Raw genomic sequence first — 19562 nt, 5'->3', positions numbered from 1 at the left:
TGGGGATGTTCCAATAAAATTTTTAAAAAAGGTTTTAAATTAATAAATGACTGCAATCATGTCAATGTAATAATTGGAAACCTGTGTGTCATACGAGGAATAAAACAATACAGAATGACCTGCATTTTGAAAAGCAGTACATTTCAGGCTGGAAACAAGAAAGTCTACGTCATGCAGATTATTCTCCTAATTTCTTAAAAAAATAAATAAAAAGGTCTTAATGGCCAAAACCTGAAATCTTTGGGTTACTCTTTTACACCACATAAAGAACAAGCTTCATGCATGCGAGCTTCGACTTTTCTGAATAGATCTGAAAAATCCTGGTCCAGCAGCTATAAACACACAGTCTGAGCACAAAGAGAACAGAATACGACACATTGGAAAAGGAAAAAAAACAAAAAGAAAACTCTTTATTTAGAAAAAGGCATACACTGGTCAACGTGGGAGCATTTTAAAAACTTCAAAAGTAGTTCTCAAAGAGTTTAACACTTTTTTTTTGGACAGTCCATTTATTCAAGAAATCGAGCTTGCCATCCTTTCTATAGAAATTCTTTTTCTTTAAAAAAAAAAAAAATTATTATTGTGAGCAAACAACGAGGAGTTTCAGGGACTGGCTTTTCAAATAAAAGCTGTGGAAATGTATTACAAGTATTCATTTGAATCACTGTATACAGAATATACAAACAGACTGTTCATACTGCTTTAAACACCTATGCCTAAATATCATATACGGATTAAAAGGCAAAAAAAAATAAAAAATTGGAAATCAAACTGAAATTTGGTTTGCTCAAAAGAGAGGGGGAAGGGAAAAAAAAAAGAAGGGTCTACTGGTTATAAAAATGCAATCCAATTCAGGAACAACATAATTCTGACTTCAGTTCCATTTGAAATACAGCAGCACATTGTGCTAATTTTCTTTTTTTACTTCGTATTTATTTATTTCGTTTTATACAGAAATGAACTTTCAGCCTTATACTGAAAATGTTACAATAAAAAACGGCAGGTTAAAATACACACTACAACATTTCTATTTCAGATGATCTAGGCAAGCCGAAATACAGGGGTGCGAAAAAATCCTCGGACAGTGACGGGGAAAATGAGAATAAAGATGCTGACATGGCTGAAAGGTGGATGGGGCTCTGACTCGATGTGCACAACAGGGAATTCTGAAAAAGAAGAAGAAGAAAAAGGAATAATCAGCACATTTTTCGGGTTGTGCCCCTTCTCTTTCTCTACCCATCCAGAGGCATCCCGAGGTTGCGCCAGCTCCAGCTGTGTCCCACCTCATCAAGATTATGGACCTTCAAAGTAGTAGATGCCGATTCGGCAAACATATCGAACCATCTAAAGACGTATCAGCGCCAGCTGGATCCCACTTCATGTAGAGTTTGGACATTGGACCTCTTCGAATGTTTAAAGGCTTCTGGCATGAAGGAGTTTGTGTTGTGTCTGTGATGATCTCAAATGTTGATCTATTTTATGAATCACTCAGTAGCTCCTAATTCCATAACGTCAAATGAGTGTATAAGACTGTAGAAAGGACATTACTCAATCACACACTCCAGTGCTCATGTTAGTTCTCAGTCTCCAGTGTTCTGTATTGATTAAAGATTTATAATCACACTCTTGATATCACCCAAATGAGGATGGGTTCCCTTTTTGAGTCTGGTTCCTCTCAAAGTTTCTTCCTCATACCATCTAAGGGAGTTTTTCCCTGCTACATTCGCCACGGCTTCCTTATCAGGGATAAACACACATCATTCACCTTAATTCTTAAGTTCTGTAAAGCTGCTTTGAGACGATGCCATAGTGAAAAGCGCTGAATGAATAAACTTCACTGTTGTAATACTACAGAGTGATTGCAATGGACGTATTGAAAAGCTAAAAGTAGAGTTAGATAAACAGAGATTTGTGAGATTTGAGTGTTTCTGACATGACATTACTGTGATGGTCTCACACACCAACACAGGTGTCCAATTTATCCAATTATCTCGAATTATTAGACCGGTGTGGGCACAAGTTTCATTCCAAATGATCAAGGGTTACATCTGCTAGTCATTAAAAAAAAAAATCATTTGAATGAAACGGGTCGAGTTTGGTGTGGACTTGCTGGGTTCAAATGAAAGCCCTCTTTATGGGAAAGATTGGACACACCTAGTCTAACGTTACCAAAACGTATTAGCAAAAAGATGATGCTAAAAAGCGGGGAATTCATGGAGAGGAGTCTCCAGTGTCTGCATTTTGTATTGGCCGGGACTACAGCTGAAAGAAAACTTTCCACATTGCACGTAACTACAACAATAAAACGTAATTTATCGCTTTCATTATACTGTATATTGATTTGGTATTTTTATTTGATGAATGTAATTCTTCCTATAACGGCATGCCGACATTGCACTTCATTCCTGGTGGAGTGGAAAAGTGTTTTCATCAGATGATAAGATTGTAAAAGTTTCATAGAGTAGGCAAACATAGCATTGTATACTGCACCCTCCACTCGTACCATTGATTGCTCTGTTTTGCTAATCTACGTACTGTCATTTGTTCAATTATTAATAGACTCCTGGGTGGGCTAGGCCATGTCTTGACGCAAGATGTTTTCAAGTTACGATTGGCGTCGCCGTTGTAAATTGGGAACTACCTGTAAATTATATATTGTATGCTTTGACTATGTTTCTCGTAGTCAACCTCGGATAGCAAATAACCTTCTCCAAAGTCAACAATGTCTTTGCTGTAGATCCTTGTTGATGGTTAAATCAGGCTTCAGTAAATGAGAGTCCAGCAGCAGTGAGCATTACGTCCTAAAGCTGGCGCTTGGTACTGAGTGTAGCGGACTTGTGTGCAGGTGCTCTGCATCAAAACCCATTCCATGTAACTCCAGATACACAGTGTTTGAGCTGATATGGCTTCCAGGGACAGTCTGGAATTCCGTAATGGGTGATGCAACAGAAGACGGGTGCTGTGCGTTTCAGCAGAGCCCTGCTCTGTGAGTGTGTGTGGGCTTAATGCATCGTGGCTGAGCTGCTGTTGCTTCTGAATGCTTTCACACTAATAGCTCTGGCAGGTGACTGGGACAAATCTAGCCGTGGCAAAACCTACAGCGCTGCCATGAGTTATATGATGCACTGATTAGCAATTGAAGAGGTTCACCAACACCATATGGCCAATAGCTGCTGGTCACCTGACCCTCAGACCCCAAGTGCTTTTTGAAACTTCCAATCCTGATTATAACCACCGCTTTTCTGGGAGATATTGGAGCGTGGCTATGTGGATTCATCCATCACTAAAATCAGGAACTAAGGTCATGCGTGCAGAGGCACGATCCGTCTGGGACAGGTTTGAGAAGGAAGAAACTGACCAGCTATGCCATGCAGAGGCATCCTGTGCAATTTTGTGCGTCCATCCTCTAAGCACCAGTTTGGGAAAGAAGCAAATATGAGTGTAATCAGCAGCTGTCCACAAACTATTGGTGTGTTTTTTCTTTTTTATTCTTATCTTTATCTTATTCTATGCATGTGGAATCATAAAGGGAAAAAAATGCTTAAAATGGTATTTTGTGGAATGTACAGGAAGCCTCTTGGTTTTTTTTTACCCTTAATAGTCTAATAATCTGTTAAAATGTTTCTGTTTTAAATCTATTTTTTTTATACAGCTATTGCGTGCAGCATTATTTGTAACTCCTGCGACTTAATTGTGTGTTACCTGCAAATGATTGTCTTGAGCTAATGAAAAAAACTAAGCAATATGTAGAACTATGGACTCGTATATTAAACTAACAAGATTATATTGCAAAATGATTAGTGGCTGTCAGCTGATAAAAGCAGAGCGGAAAGGTGAAAATATCGATATAAGCGAGACTGCGGATTGGAACCCGTTGACGTGTTGCTTGGCAACACATTCGTCCTCCGGTGAAGTCAAAACCGAACTTGTTGCTTGTGAAGCCTAAACATATTCGCCACTTCGCTGATATCCGGCGCACGTGGTTAACGCAGTCGTTTATATATGGCTTTTTAGTGCACAGCTAAAACTCGTTTAGCGCAGAACACTAGAGAAGCGTCTGAGGTATAAAGTTTACAGGCTCGGACTGTGTCTTACCTTGTCCATGTCAGGTTACATTATCTGTGCTTTTCTGATGATTTATGGGTGAGAAATGTTAAGGACAAAGTTGTAATGCAAGAGACAAAAAAAAAAAAGGAAAGCGTCAGCAGGAACACAAAACATTCAGCAGCACAATGCACGCATTCATCAAAAACAATACAGCACAATCTACAGACACGGGGTCTCATGCAGGGGGTTGCGCTGAGAAAGATTTGGGAATTGGTGAAAAAATGGAAAGGGGGGGGATATTTGTTTATAGCAAAACCAGCAAAACACATCCAGCAAATCTCTTTTAATGTCTAAAGAAAAGGATATTGTTTTTTGTCTTCTTTTGCACCGGTGCTGTCTCGCTTTTTTTCCGATTTCTCTTTGTCGTGCCTGGATTCCTTTAATGAAAACACAAACAAATAAAGCGACATGAGTACGCTTTTAAAGAAGTTCCTGCACGAACAGTCAGAATGCAACAGAATATTGCAATTGCATGTTTATTAAAAGAACAAAAAAACACAAATGTATCAATAATTAAATAAGCAAAACTGGAGCTTAAAATGAATCAAGCAGAACAAGACACACTTTTTAAATACTGGTTTGGCTTGTGTAATCTGACAATGCCAGACTAGCTGAACAACATAATTCGTCTAACCATTCGAAATAAGTCTGAAAAGCTTTTTTCTCCCTAAAAAATAAATAAATAAATAAACGTTCTTATTGTCAAAAGTATTGGGTCACCTGGCCATAAGTACGGTATGTGATACTGAAGCATTGCATTCCACATTTAGTCCCAATTCGCTTTTATACTTCTTTATAACTCTTCTTTAAAGGTGTTCCACTAGATTTTGGAGTGTGCTTATGGATATTTGTGTTCATCAACCACAAGGCTGTTAGTAAACTGATGTAGTTGAGGAGGTCTGGGGTGCAGTCAGCATTCACATTGGTGCCATATGTCTTCAGTAGGGATGAGACCAGAGCTCTATAGCAGGACACTCAAGATCTTCCTCTCCAAAGCATGTAAACCAGATCTTCAAGGAGCTCACTTTGTGCACAGGGGCATTGCCATGCTGGAACAGATTTGGGTTTTTAAGTTCAAGTGAATGCAAATTTTTTAGCGCAATTTTTTAGCGCATCCAAAGACGACCTACAGAATTGAGTGCCTCAAGCTTTGTGGTAACAGTTAGGAAAAGAATCACATATAGCAGGAAAAGTCAGATGACCCAATACTGGCAATATAGTCTCATTTATATAACTGAGCAAATGAGGGTTAACAGCATTGTTTAAAAAGGTCCAGGAGTGGCAACTTGGTGGAATTGTGATTTGAACTCATGACTCAGTTCTTTAGGGGACTTTTTATATATCTACACTGCATCTAGTCATTGGTCATAGAAGCTCTTTAAGGTTTCGGATGGATAGAAGGGAAAAAAAATTCAAATTTTGACCCAAAAGATTAAATAGACCCACAACAAAGTGTCAAATTGAACACAAAAATAACATTGACGGTGGTGACATTTTCTAAATAATTAAGAATCGGGTTTGTGCTGCTGGTCTGCTGAACATAGTGAAGAGGATCAACCGAGAAAAAATGTTGGCCATGGGAACATCAGGAAAAAGATTTCCGAAAAGACACTGATGCTACACACCTGGCCAACTCTTCCTTCCTTACTGTTTTTAAACTAACAATTAAAAGCGATATAATAGCAATTCAATGTTACTAAATGAAATATTGCTCTAGGCAGGGTATATTATTGATACAAACGATACAAGAGACACCTGAGGAAATGACACTTTTTGAAAAAAACAATAATGTGGACAGGTGGAAAGACACCAGATGTAAATCTGAGTGAGTTATAAGAAAGCAAAAAGTTTGATGGTTTTGCAAAAACTAAAAACTAAAGTGAGTAAAGGGTTAAATGTGTGGTTTTGCCTTTAATATTCTTTAAAATAGGTTACGTTCATAATCAGATTTTGTTCCATGTTGGGGTACAAAGCCGGAAATGTCCATTGAGTCGGCATTATGTTGTACAATGATGGTATTTAATGTTTCCTCTTCTGCTTGCTAGGATTCGTATTAGCATGTTAGGTTAACTAGCTACTTTTTTTTTTTCCTATAACAATGAATCGAAATTGACGAGAAACCTACTCAAAAATTCATCACGAGAATAAAAAAGTTCAGCCTATTTCACCCTGAAACACTCCGACCCAAATAAACAAAGCTATCAGAAGTAGAAGTAATTAAACGGGTAACAGACTGAAATGTGTAATGTTTATTCAAACAATTACACCTGTGCGTGATTCTCTACACTCCTGCTCACAGAGCAGTAAATCCTGTTTATTTAACTTTCAGAAAATGTAGGAAATGGAGCAGTGCTTATCAGCTCGAGTGAAATTTGTTAGACGAGCTGTGAAGGCCTGAGGGATTGAGTCAACATGACGGCAAACTGAAAGTGAAAAAGCGAAAATATTGCGGTCTGATGCAATATCCTGTTCAAAAACAGCAAAAAAATAAAAATAAATAAATAATAAATAAAGGAGAAGCTGGTTTTATTACGGGCGGAAGCAATACGATGATCATTTCAAAATATAACGTCTGTTTGGCTTAAATTGGGTTTGTGCTTCCAAGCACTCGATGTATACACAAATACACGACTAAACATTAAATATTTCGAAAAGCTTCAGCTAATAAATTATTCTGGACGTCTTTTCGCGAAACACTGCCTGCAAAAATGCCTCGTTTATATGGGAATGTCGAGAAAGTTATGTTGACACCTGTATCCTTTTAATCAAGTGCAACTATAATTACCTTCTTGCCTCCAGAGGGCTTGTCGGTTTTGGTTAAGTCGCTCTTGTCTTTGCTGGTGGATTTGGAGCGCTTGCTGTTGTCCTTGTCATTGGAGCGGGGCGAATCGGGTGGACTGGCGCTCTTACTGTGCTTCGAGGAGCCTGTGAGGAAGAGGCACCAGCCATCATTACACAAACACACACACAGGCATAGAATTGTTTTTGATTGCCTCTGCCTTAGAAAGAGTCTTCTGGCTCGCACACAAATAAAAACTCACTCGTTCCGTTCTCGTCTTTGCGGCGTTTGGCTTCCTGGCTCAGCTCGCGGTCGCTGTTCGAGTAGTCCTAGGATGGGGGGAGAAAGAAATAGAATGGGGGGTTAGGGGAAGAGGGTACAAAATGAAGTCAGTACTACAAATAACACTGAGCCCCCTCCCTGCCACACTTTCACACAGCAGGAGCTCAATATCTGCTGTTTACACCAAGCAAACTTCACATTATAGACTGAGGCTGGTTTGAAGCCTGAAGCACAGTGACACACATACTTTCGGCTCATGCTGTGCACACGCACAGCTCCCACTTTATCTCCATCCACTGGTGTAATTCTATAAACTCACTCGTTTGCGGTCCTTCCTCTCCTCCTTCTTGTCCCTCTCTTTGGAGCGGTCCCTGGACTTGTCTGACTCTTTCTTCTCGGCTTCGCTCTTGGTCTGGACGCTGCTGTTGTTGGCGTGATGCTGCTGAAAAGGATTGTGGGATACAGCGAAGAGGGAAATTAGCGTGACACTTTGAAGCGGTGCTGGGCTCTCTGCACGACTTGACACCTGAACATCACACCTCGAACTGAGACTGGCTCTCTGCATCTCTAGCGTGCACCCCAGGAAACAGCTAACCACCAAAGTTTTATTCTAAACATGGCGCATGTACATTATTCGCTACTCGAATTTTCAAAAGTACGACGGATAAACAGTTTTCAGTTCGACATCTTCTGCGACGCACGTGGCCTGAGAAGACGGTATCTGTAAAAGGCGTTCCGAATGAGGGCTGACCTGAAAACGCAAAGTGGGCATGGCCATTAGGAATAAGTGAAAGGTGCCATGAATTGCGTATACCGAACGTTATTCTCATACATGCATGCGGTGAAGCGTTTCGGTTCGGTGAGCACTGGGCAGTGCTTCCTTTGTCTACCCTCGCAATTTATTCCATGGCGCTTTGCACCAATATTTAATGCCCATGTTGCTGATATAGCTCCGCACCCTACAGTCAGCCATCCTTTCACTTTTCACACTTTCACAGGCACTGTTTAAAACACGACAAAAAAACTTAAACGTGGCACGAAGAGAGCGTTGGTAGTGGCATAAGAAATCTCACAGCAAAAGTAAAACTGTAGAACATGATGCCCGGATTAACAGTGAAGAAATTGCGAAAACTGCAAAACTGTTTCCTATAGGTGGCAGAAGTGGATCCATTAGAAGAATAATGCTATTCGACCTGGGCCTTCCTCTAGTGTTATGTCATGATGGACTTTATTCGCTTTCGATCAATCATCAATCAATCAATCAATAAATGCAAAGAAAAAAAAAAAAAAGCACTTCATTGTGCACATGTCTATTCTGCAACACAGCACAGTACAATCTGATCACTGTAAACAGGGCAAATAACCAGGACGATCCTCCGTGATTGTTCCGTTATAAAGGAGAGTTAGCTATTGCAAAATCGGGTATGTAAAGGAAGATAACATGGTAATGAAGCGCACGGAAGGTTGACCGCGGGACGCTAAAACGCTCTGGCTTGCTCAGGTAATTGACAACAATCAGTCGGAGTAAGCTACTAACAATAATCCACCTGCTGAATCCTCTCTGTTACTCAATAGGCAAAGGGGGGGAAAAAAAGCGGAACAAAGACCAGCGAGAGAGAGAGAAAGAAAGAAAGAAAGAAAGAAAGAAAGAAAGAAAGAAAGAAAAAAAGAAAGAAAGAAAGAAAGAGAGAACAAGCTTGTTAGCGCTGAAGAAGTCGACTGTACCCCGGGACTTTGAAAGAGCCTTTCGAGCTGTGAAGCCATTTTTCTGGCACCTAATTAAGCCTGTTACAGAATCCTCTCAGCGCCAAGGTGCAGAAAATCTTCATGCTTTCAAACGCAGCAGGTTGCTTGTATGAGGGAACTAAAAGCTCAATATGGACTTTCGATGATAAAGCGAAGTCACTCGTTTCACCTCATTTAGGCAACAGAATTGGCTCCTTTTAAACATCAGAACTGTAATTAGCTTTGTTTCCACAAACAAATACGCAAGCATTTGGTGCAATTTCTTTTTCGCTACTTCCTGATAGAGCTACAAGAGTACAGCCCAGAAGTTAAACAACAGCTTCGAGAAACAACAAAGTGCCAGCAAAATTATATTACTGAACTAGAAAACTTACAATCAAGTCGGCCAGTTGAATATAAGTAACCGTCTGTAAAACTAGGAGTGAAAAGTAAATTTGAATTGTTTCATTTAAGCCAAACTGAAGTTGAAGTCAAGATTCTTACTTAAAATAGCTGCTCTGATCAGACCACATTAAGCTTATTCTAATATATTGTCATTTCATAATAAAAAAAAAAAAAAGGGGACTTGCAGAAGGGTGTGTATTAGGGCCGCTCTAATTTTGGAAAGGAGTCTCCGTTGTGAGTGTGTGTAACAGTCAGAATATACGACAAGCTGCTTTGTGTGTGTTGCTTATTAACTTAGAGAGAAAAGAAAGGCTGGTGAAGTACAAAGTTACATTTTGTGCACGGAACTATTCAAGATACTGAAAAAACTAATAAAATACACAACATGAAATACTAAAAGCATTCTGACACTAAAAACAATGAACTAGGGGACAAAGCTGGAGCACGACCTAAAAAAAAAAAATACCAGCATGTTTAAAAGTTTTTCAAGCTTCCTGTTCGCTCCTTGTGTTGAAGACGGTTTTATTGTTTAATGACCTCCTGTATGCTTTGCTCTCATTGGCTGGTAAAAAGGTGTACGAGACTACTCGAACTTCAAATATTATTTTCAAACCAATATACTAACATTCATTCATTTCAACTACTATGGACAGACACTATGACTAATACAGAGAAGTGTCTTCAAGATTAAGGAGCTCACTAACCAATCAGAGTAAAGCACTTTTAAACCCGCCCCTATGAAACTTTTGTGCCAGAATGCTGAACAACTTTCTTGAAAATTACTTTTTTCACTCACAAATAAATTTCAATAGTAAGAAAATAACTGTTTATGGCGATATGTTTATAAGCAGAAACATACAGAAAAATGTACACTCAACGGCCAAATATCTGTGAACACCTAGGTGGTTAAACGTCCGATTCCAAATTTTGACCCCATTTTCGTTTAGAAACTTATTTTAGACTTTAGAATACATCATAAATAATTACACATTTTTGAACCCTACCATACTTTATACTTTTTCTTCTTTATTTTGATTTATTAATATTCTTTTTCTATTGACATGTAGGACAGTCATAAGCATTTCACCACATCGTACTCTGAATGAATGTGTGCGAGACAAATAAAATTTGATTCGATTTGGATATGGGGATTTACGATCATTCAGCCTGTTAGTGAGATCAGGCATTTATGTGAGGCTTGCCAATAATATTCCTGTTTAAACTCCAACCATGGCAGACTATGTCTAGGTGCAGCTGGCTTTGCTCGCACAGGCTCCTGTGATGCATGAATCATGTTTGGGCCACTTAGTTCCAGTAAAGGGAAATTAAAATGCTATGATCAGCTGTCCAGATCATGTTGGCCATGAAGTGTAACTACAGAAGGAGTATAACTTGGTGAAATGATATAGTATAAGTAGAACATGCTGTTCTACGAAAAAAGTTAACTTGAATGGTAACCCTGGCATCTGTGTGTTTTTCATATATATTCCTCAATCATATTAAGGAATAATCTAATAACTAATAAATCTAACAGAATAAGTCGAATGGTAAAGAAATATAATTCATGTATCTATAACACTTCAATATATTAATGCTATTACAGTGTATGAGCATGTATACCATGCTGAGGTGTGATAGAAGAGTATCTGCAAGAGTGAAAGGGAAAGTTTATAGGACTGTGGTGAGACCTGCGATGTTGTATAGTTTAGAGACAGTGGCATTGAGTAAAAGACAGGAGGTGGAGCTGGAGGTAGCAGAGCTGAAGAGGGCGAGGTTTTCGTTGGCAGTGACGAGGATGGACAGAATTAGAAACGAGTTTATTAGAGGGACAGCTCATGTAGGACTTTTTGGGGACAAAGTGAGAAAGGCCTGATTGAGATGGTTTGGACGTGTGCAGAGGAGGGACATGGGGTATATCGTAGGAGGATGCTGAGGATGGAGCCACCAGGAAAGAGGAAAAACGGAAGGCTAAGAAAAAGGTTTATGGATGTGGTAAAAGAAGACAGGCAGGTAGTTGGGTTGAAAGAGGCAAATGTAGAGGACAGCAGTAGTATGGAGATGGATGATCTGCTGTGGCGACCGATAATGGGAGCAGCCGAGATAAGAGCAACAGTGTATATCCATGCATGAGTAATAAAAAAATAATAATAAAAAAGAGAGAAAACCATAAAAATAAAAGTGCATAAACATACTACAAATGTTGTTCAGACTCTGGTAAAATCAAGGCTGGAGAAAAGGTTTTATAAAGGTCACTGTCTAAAACAGGATCACCCAGGATGCTGAAATGAGAACGAGAAAGGGCATTTGAAGAGGAAGAAAAAAAAAAAAAAAGAATGCCTCATCATTTCAAACTATACACAATATGAACAAAGGTATTGGAACCCCATGACTTTTCACAGCCATATGCAGTAAACAAACTGTTACCACAAAGTTAAAGGCAGATGATTAACCGGGATGTTTTTGGATGCGTCATTCCTTTTTTTACTTTCTTTAAGAGATCCAAAAATGGGTTGGAGTAAAAGATCATAAGTGACCTGCTATAGAGCTCTGATCTCAACCCTACTGAGCACCTTTTGAATGTGAACGCTGACTGCACCTCAGGCCTCCTCAACTACATCAGTTTCTGATTTTACTAACACCCGAGTGGGTGAATGAGCACAAATATCCACGTGCGCACTCCAAAATCTAGTGGAACATCTTCCCAGGGGAGTGGAAGTTATAAAAACAACAAATGGGGACTACTGCTGTTTTTTCTTCTGCTAGATTAAGTTTATGATCAGACGCACTACTGGTTTACAAAACATAAAAAAAAGGTGCATCAAGGCTGCTCACATTCCCTGTAGCTGATCTTATTGCTTGCCTTGTGACTGATGTATGGTCATATTGCTCTTACAGCTTGGACGTTATCTTTTATACAGAGCAGAAATGATCTATGATGCTCTGAGGTCGCTCAGACCGAAACCTTCCTACAAATCAATACACATTCTTCTGACTGATCGTATGCTGAAATATTTCCACCCTGAAAGTGGGAGTGGTCTCATTCAGATTGAATTCTCAGAGCACTAGTGATTACTGATCGGTTATGAGTGTGAACACATTTCATGCAGGGCACAAATGGAAGATCCTGGAGTAATGGGATGGACAGAACTCTATTATTATTATTATTATTAAAACACCAAGCTTTTTTGGGCAGAACAAAGTCCGGTACTGTTTCGAAAATCTGCACAGAAGCTGTTCTGGTGGTTTGTGGTGTCCCAATACCATACTAAGACACTATATATTGTTTTTCTTACTTGATTTTATTACTCATTGGCCACCATAATACAAAAGATAAAAAAAATTACACTTTCAATAAAATGCTATCTTCAGAGTCAAGTTTAAAACGTAAATCCTCTCTGTCCAAAAACCTGGCCTGCTAAGCTAAGTTCTTTGAAAAAAAAAAATCTGCCTTAAAAAAAATAAATAAATAATACATCTTAAAGGCTGACTAAATGAATGGCAACTTGCAAAAAAAAAAAAAAAATTCTGCAGGATCCTGCTTTCGAGAGAGGCACCATCAGCATATTTTCAAATATCCTGCCATTGCTTTCAGAGCCCATAATGGAAGAAAAGCTCTTATCAGCCGAGCAGCCGAAGAGCGCTGAGGAATATCAGAGCGAGCACAGAGTCCAATGAGATGCTAAGAAGACTAAGTGAGGCTCAGAAGAGCAGAGGTGAGCAGAGAAAATAGAGAATATTGTGGAAAAGAAATTACATTAGCAGATTGTGGAAGCGTGCACGTGTGTGTGAGTGATGGGGGGCTGCGAGGAAAAGGTAGTTTATGAGATACAAGATATGATTTCTTTCCGCAGAAGCGGAAATGCCGGGCTAATGAAGGGCTTTGCGCTTTTACTGCGTGCTGCTTGAGCAGAATCTTGTTAGCGAGATTTTATTGTCCTGACTTTATAAAGTCCTACAAACTCCGAACACCCCCGAAAAAGAGAAAAGAAAAGCGGCAGGCACCTAATACGTTAGATACATTTAAAGGTGAATGAGCTTAATGTGGTGGTTCGTCCTTAAAATATATATTTTTTTAAAAAGCAAAAAGGAAGCGGGAACGTGTTCTGCCGCATGTTTACGAATGTGAAGCCTACAGAGGAAACTCGCAGTACTACTCGTCCACTGGCCATTTGTCGAACTCGCTTTAATTGTGTTTGTGACACTGTGAATAAATAAACTTTTAAAGCTGCATTGTCACAGCGCAGCTTCAATGTAATATATAAATGTATCTCCAATGAGCAAACCAGAGGCAACATGGGTGAGGAAAGCTTCTTGAGACAAAAAGGGGAGGAAAGTCTATATATATATATATATATATATATATATATATATATATATATATATATATATATATATATATATATATATATATATATTTTTATTATTATTTATTAACGCAGTTATTTTTATTAACCTTTGTTAAAATATATATATATATATATATATATATATATATATATATATATATATATATATATATATATATATATATATATGTCTCGCATTTTTCTCTCCTAAACGTACAGAAATTTAACCGAAAACCGAGGTACGTACCGAACCAAGAATTCTGTGCACCGTTACACCCCCTACTCTATAGTGTTAATAACCTAAATAGAAACATATGAATTCTAGATCCAAAATAAATATTTCTGGATTCATCCAAACACTTAACAGCTAAAGGGCTCTGATTCAGTCAATGTGTTTTATTGCTTCGTCCAACAGTGGCTCCCTTCGGCCCTATCGAAGCAATATCACGCCGGGCTGTTATACCGAACATCGGTATGAACGCGAGTACCGATGTTCGATACAGCAGCGCTCTTACTTGTGCCGTATTGCTTAAACCCTGACACGAGGAATGATCCCGATATACCCAGAAAGCCTCATAATACTTTAAAGCATTAAAAACATCATGTACGAAAAGAAAGTGATATGCACCTTGGTGGCTGAGTCCTTGAAGTCATTGAGATTGTCCTGTAGGAATGAACGGAGATGACAGATGAGCTGAAGAAGTTGGCACACAGCAGGAGAAAGGGGTTGGGGGGGAGGGGAAGGTTGGCCGGCATTCCCCGTAGAAACCTTCAAAGACTAGAACTTTGACATGGTTAGTGGAGGAAACAACTGGAGGCTAAATCGTGGCCTATGCAGGAGCAATCTGAGACTAGATGTGCTTGGAAAACCTGTGCTCTACTGTGTGGTGTATTTTGGTCGAAATAAAGAATACATTCTTTCTAAGTCAGTGTGGTGCGTTTGGTACAGGAGATAATTGAATTGATTTAACATGGTGGACATGGAGGAGTGCTCCAGTGCTACATTAAGTGCCCTGGTAGGTAAGATATCAATAAAATTTCCTGGTTTATTATAAGGTCTTGGTGATGGATGCATATGGAATTAGGGTGCATATAGAATTACAACAAGCTCCCTGGTTGCAGATAAGCAGCTCCTTCTGGAAAGGCTTTGCCCATGCTTTTTTCTCCCTTGGAAGCCTTTCCTCCCTCTCACTATGCAGCTGCTGCTGGTGATGCATCATGGGGGTTTTCCCTGGATGGCTGAAGATGATGTGAAGATCTGGGGGAGCAGGGGATTTTAAAAAAACGCAGCTTTGGCACTTCTGGGCTGCTTTCCGTCGCCAAAAAAAGGAGGGAAAAAAACAGCACGAGAGCCAACAGACGGGAGAGAAAAAGGTAGCTCGGTCTCATCAGGAGGATCCCGGGATGGAGGTCACAGCTAAGGAAGCAGGAGAACGTGCACATTCCAACCGCTTGGTGATGTCTGGGTGCTCTGCCCCGGTGACCTATTCAAGATCTCTTCCGGGAAAAAATAATAGATCACATTCTCTTGTCTCGGCGCTTAAAAAGTGATAGCCTCATCTATTTACTTTTACTTTTTTCTTGGTGGATCAAACACTAGAGCCGGAGAAGACCACTCGCATTATTTTCAAAATTCAAAAAAAAAAAAAAAAAAAAAAAAAAAACACGTTGAAGGGTGATTTACAAAAATATATCTATATTTACAACAAAAATATTTTCCAAGGCACTTGAGAGATGTTATTTCAGCATAAAAATATAGAAAATGCGAAGCAAAAAAAAAAAATCTGACGCGAGGTTTAAATTTTATTTTGGGCAAGTCCATCGGATTCTATCATAAAAAATTCCTATGTATTAAAAATAGATTCTTCCAAAAAAAGGGGAAAAAAAATTGTCCATGTGATGTATAACTTCTCCCCCCTACTGCTCTCCTATGAAGGCTGGGTTCCAGAGGCCTCCCCTGAACTCTGGCATGTGGAGGATGGGGACAAGAGGAAAACGGCCCTCCTCAGGCCATACTAACCTTAACTGCAGAGGAGTGTGAGGGCGAAGAATGTGTGTCGAGCTTTCGTCTTTTTTGTTCTGGTGGAAAGAGAAAAAAAATAAAATAAAATAAAAATAAATAGAAAGCTTTTCGATTTTTCCTTTTATCATCATTACTTTCAAGCATTGTCTTTATTTCCATGACTGATACAGTAGAGAGTTCTGAAAACATCTCTAGCCAAAAGCCAATGGTGTGCACTCAGGACTTAAAAATCTATTATTAGATGGTGAGAAAAAAATATTTTGATCGTCCGTTCAACGTCTGTTCAATACCTTTTTTATATTAAAGAAAAGGCTTTGTGTATGACCAGCAACAGCACCACCAATCAAAGCCATGACATCCGAAATATCGCTCATGTACGTCATTCTCACACTGTTCTCCATAAAGACCACTAGCTTTCCCCTGGTGTAGTGGAGTGACAGACAAAACGTAAGAAATTCTCAACGGTAAAAGGGGGATTACATTTTTTCCCCTTTATACAAGTGCTACGTTCTTTCCGCTTCCATGGCACAGCTCCCACCCAAGCTGCCAACTACCCTAATGTACCCAAGCGGCACACTACTGAACAAGTAGGTAAATCCTGGCCTAAATCTAACTATTTGGCAACCATTTTCCAATATCATTGTAAAGTACAAATCAGCCAATGCTGCCTATATGGTGGGATTCACCGATTCGCATCTGCATAAAAGTGATACGTCGATTTGAAAAGGTGTGCATTGGATACAAGTTTATAATTTGTACATATTTGCATTGTACAGCTATGCACAGTATATCTATGTGTCTATTTAGAAAGCAACACTAAGAAGACGTGTCCTCTCAGGGGTAACACCTTTGTAGCAAGACTGGAGAGTTCCCAAAGCCAGTTGATCAACCAGAGACCCTTTTTAGTGAAGAGTAAATTATTCAAACAAAATATCTGTTTCCTTTTATGGCATTTGGCAGATTTTCTTATTTACAGTGACTTCCAGTTATCTCATTTGTACATGTGAAAAACTCAGGGTTGAAAAACTTGCTCGATGGTCCAGCAGCAGCAACATGGTGGTGCTGGGACTTGAAGTCATGACCTTCTGATCAGAAAACAAATATTGCCCACTGAGCCACCCGTTTACAGAGCGTCATAAAAACTGTGACCGGTGTCCCAAAATTGCTTTCTGCATATAAAGGGCAAGTGTGGTTCTGAAGCTTGAGGCTCACCCAAGTGTATAAAGTCCTTGGATTTAAAAGGCCAAACTGGTATAAGGGTCAAATGTGTATCGAGTGTTTTGTTGAACCACTTTGGCATTCTGGTTTGGCATCTGCATGACATGTCTACACATAGGCTTTACAGCTAAAACTTTGTGGAAAAACCTGGTTTTTGCTTCTTTTTTAGTCTTTCTTTCGCAACCATAAAAGTCACTCTTCTGGAAAGGCTTTCAACTACACTTGGGAACATAGTGGTGGGAATTTTCCCCTAAATATATGCTTTCTTTTTTTTTTTTTTTTACAGCTAATTAGGACCAGTGAAATGCAAATGAAAATTCTGATAGCAGATATCTCAAATAAACAAGAAATAAAAGATGTACTGTGTGTTTTGTGGCCTTTTTTTATTAAATTTTTTATTAGCTAATTTTTAAGGCATTTTCCTTAAAAAAAAAAAAAAAAAAAAAAAGAGAACAAATTGCCTTGATAAAACATCCCAATAAAAGAAAGGTTGCAGTTTATCGGTTTCTGGTGCAGCAAAAATATAGTGTTGCAATAGTAAAAGCAAAACTGAAGCCACCCTCAAACTAAGAAATCTTTAACCCAAATCCCACTTCTATAATAGAAAAAATGTTCCTTACCCCGTTCAGACTCGATTCCTTCTGATCTGGGAACAGGGGACTTGAGGGACCCAGCATTTTTCTCGCCCTTGCTGCTTTCCTTAAGTTTGCCCTCCTTGGCCACATCTCGTTCCTTTGATGACTCTTTGTCTGCAGCCTTGGCGTCACCTTTGCTCTTCTCGTCCTTCTTATCATCCTTCCTCTTGTCCTTCTCAGCCTTGGGCACCTTGTCCTTGGTGTCACCCGCTTTCTCCTCCTTCTGCTTCTCCTTCCCTCCCGCCTTGGCCTCTGGAGTGCTGGCAGCGGACTTCTCCTTCTTTTCCTTTTTCTCCTTCACGCTCTTTTCTTTGTCCTCCTTCTCTTTGCTCCCTTTGATGCTGAAAGAAAAACGGCGCACATGTAAAAACGTAAAGATCTGCAATCCTTACAAAGTTGGATTTTTACAAATCCCTGAAACGTGGACTTTCGCCAATAGATACACTGACCAGCCATAACATTATGACCACCTGCCTAATATTGTGCTGGTCCCCCTTTTGCTGCCAAAACACTCCTGACCTTTTCAGCATTAACAGCATTAACTTCCTCAGCAATCTGAGCTACAGTTGCTCGTCTGTTGGATCAACTGTGTTTTTTCCTCGGACCACTTTTGACAGATACTGACCACTGCAGACCGGAAAACACCCCAAACATTCACTTCACCGCTCAGTGTTATGCCTGGTCAGTGTACATCCTGAGATACGACAGGTATCAACACCTAAACGACTACATCCATTAGACATGTTACAGACTTGCGTGTAAATAGCTCACAATCCCTTCAGTCTCCAAACATTCTCTTTGTTCTCAGAGTAGCATCCTGACCCTTCGCAACTGTGCGCCGAGGTGAATTACTTTCCGCTCCGGTATCTGAAATGTCTGACCTCAGCAAAAAAAAAAAAAAAAGTACACCGGGGGCCTTGAGGAACCATTACAAACTCGTTACAATCCCACTGGTCCTGAATGGGCCTTAATGGAGAGCTTTCTTTCGAGCGCTCCGTGCGACTCACTTTGATGTCTTCTTTCAAAAAAACGATGCTTTATACATCCAATTTAATGGGGCCTTTTTCCACAATTGTCTGGATGTCGTAACAGCCATTACACGCCAAGATGGCGCCTTTCAAAAGGGTTCTTTGAGCAATGGTTCAATTTAATAGAACAGTAAGCAGATTCTAGCCTGGAACACTGTTCAAATTCGATTATGCAGTTCATAAGAAAGGTAGACTTTGATAAAAGATGGATTTATTTGGCGAGTAGTTTGAAATAATAAGCCGCTGCTAAACTTACTTGCCTCGGGAAATAACCTTTTAATAGCATTACCCAAGAGATGAGAGCAGTACATCATCCTGCAGTGCTCTTAGTTTCTTTCGGTTTGCTGCTGGGCGATACATGAGTACGTGCGTGTGCGTGTGTGTGTGTGGCCTCAGGTTTACCTGTTAGGTGTGCTGCTGCCGTTGCTGCTGCTGGCTTTATTCGTCGTGGTTGGGACTTTGCAGGCCGTTTTTGGAGCCACCTGAGATTTGTCCTTAGGTTTGTCTGAAAATATCAGATGCACACTGCATTCATTAGAATTAAACCCAATTGTTATATTGACAATGATCTGATCTGGCAAAAAAAATTTCAGAAAGCAGAAATAGTTGATAAAACCTTTGATAAAGGTTTAAAGATACCATATTCGGATAAAACAGTTACAGGTTTAACTAAAAAAAAAAAAAAAGATGAATCAAGCAAAGACCATTAAACCATGAAAAAATGTAATTAAATTAAGCCATGAAAAAAAAAATAGAATGTCAAAATGTAAAACAAGAGGATTCTTTAGAATTTCAATCTTCCTTAAGATGATGTAATGAAGTCTAAGGATGATCATTAAGAGCAATGCAAATATATAGGAAAAGGAGGGCGTGAATAAGAAACCATTACTGTCCACTAGGATGAGGCTGAAATATTAACAATAAAAATAACAATTGAAAGATTAGTAAATACTGTCCACTTTCACACGCCACTCTAAGATTAAAAAGTTAATGTGAAGTGCTTGGAGAATATTA

The 19562-nt window shown here is 39.3% G+C and overlaps 1 protein-coding gene across 1 annotated transcript in view; it reads right to left on the bottom strand.

Moving 5' to 3' along the window:
• Window positions 1–390: 390 nt before the first annotated feature.
• Window positions 391–19562, bottom strand: part of thoc2 (THO complex 2) — an 82445-nt gene continuing 63273 nt past the window's right edge. The window contains exons 30-39 of the mRNA XM_046849794.1: window positions 18951–19053; window positions 17506–17861; window positions 15665–15723; window positions 14273–14308; window positions 7488–7610; window positions 7149–7215; window positions 6893–7032; window positions 4414–4484; window positions 4096–4143; window positions 391–1166 (exon numbers count right to left, since the gene is read on the bottom strand). Coding sequence (XP_046705750.1) covers window positions 4116–4143; window positions 4414–4484; window positions 6893–7032; window positions 7149–7215; window positions 7488–7610; window positions 14273–14308; window positions 15665–15723; window positions 17506–17861; window positions 18951–19053 — 983 coding nt within the window. The 3' untranslated portion in view covers window positions 391–1166; window positions 4096–4115. The remainder of the gene's footprint in view (window positions 1167–4095; window positions 4144–4413; window positions 4485–6892; window positions 7033–7148; window positions 7216–7487; window positions 7611–14272; window positions 14309–15664; window positions 15724–17505; window positions 17862–18950; window positions 19054–19562) is intronic.

The sequence above is a fragment of the Silurus meridionalis genome, chromosome 5 (genome assembly GCF_014805685.1).
Source record: "Silurus meridionalis isolate SWU-2019-XX chromosome 5, ASM1480568v1, whole genome shotgun sequence".
Classification (NCBI taxonomy): domain Eukaryota; kingdom Metazoa; phylum Chordata; class Actinopteri; order Siluriformes; family Siluridae; genus Silurus; species Silurus meridionalis.
The sequence above is the reverse complement of the archived record's forward strand: the minus strand, read 5'-3'. Positions and strand labels throughout refer to the sequence as shown.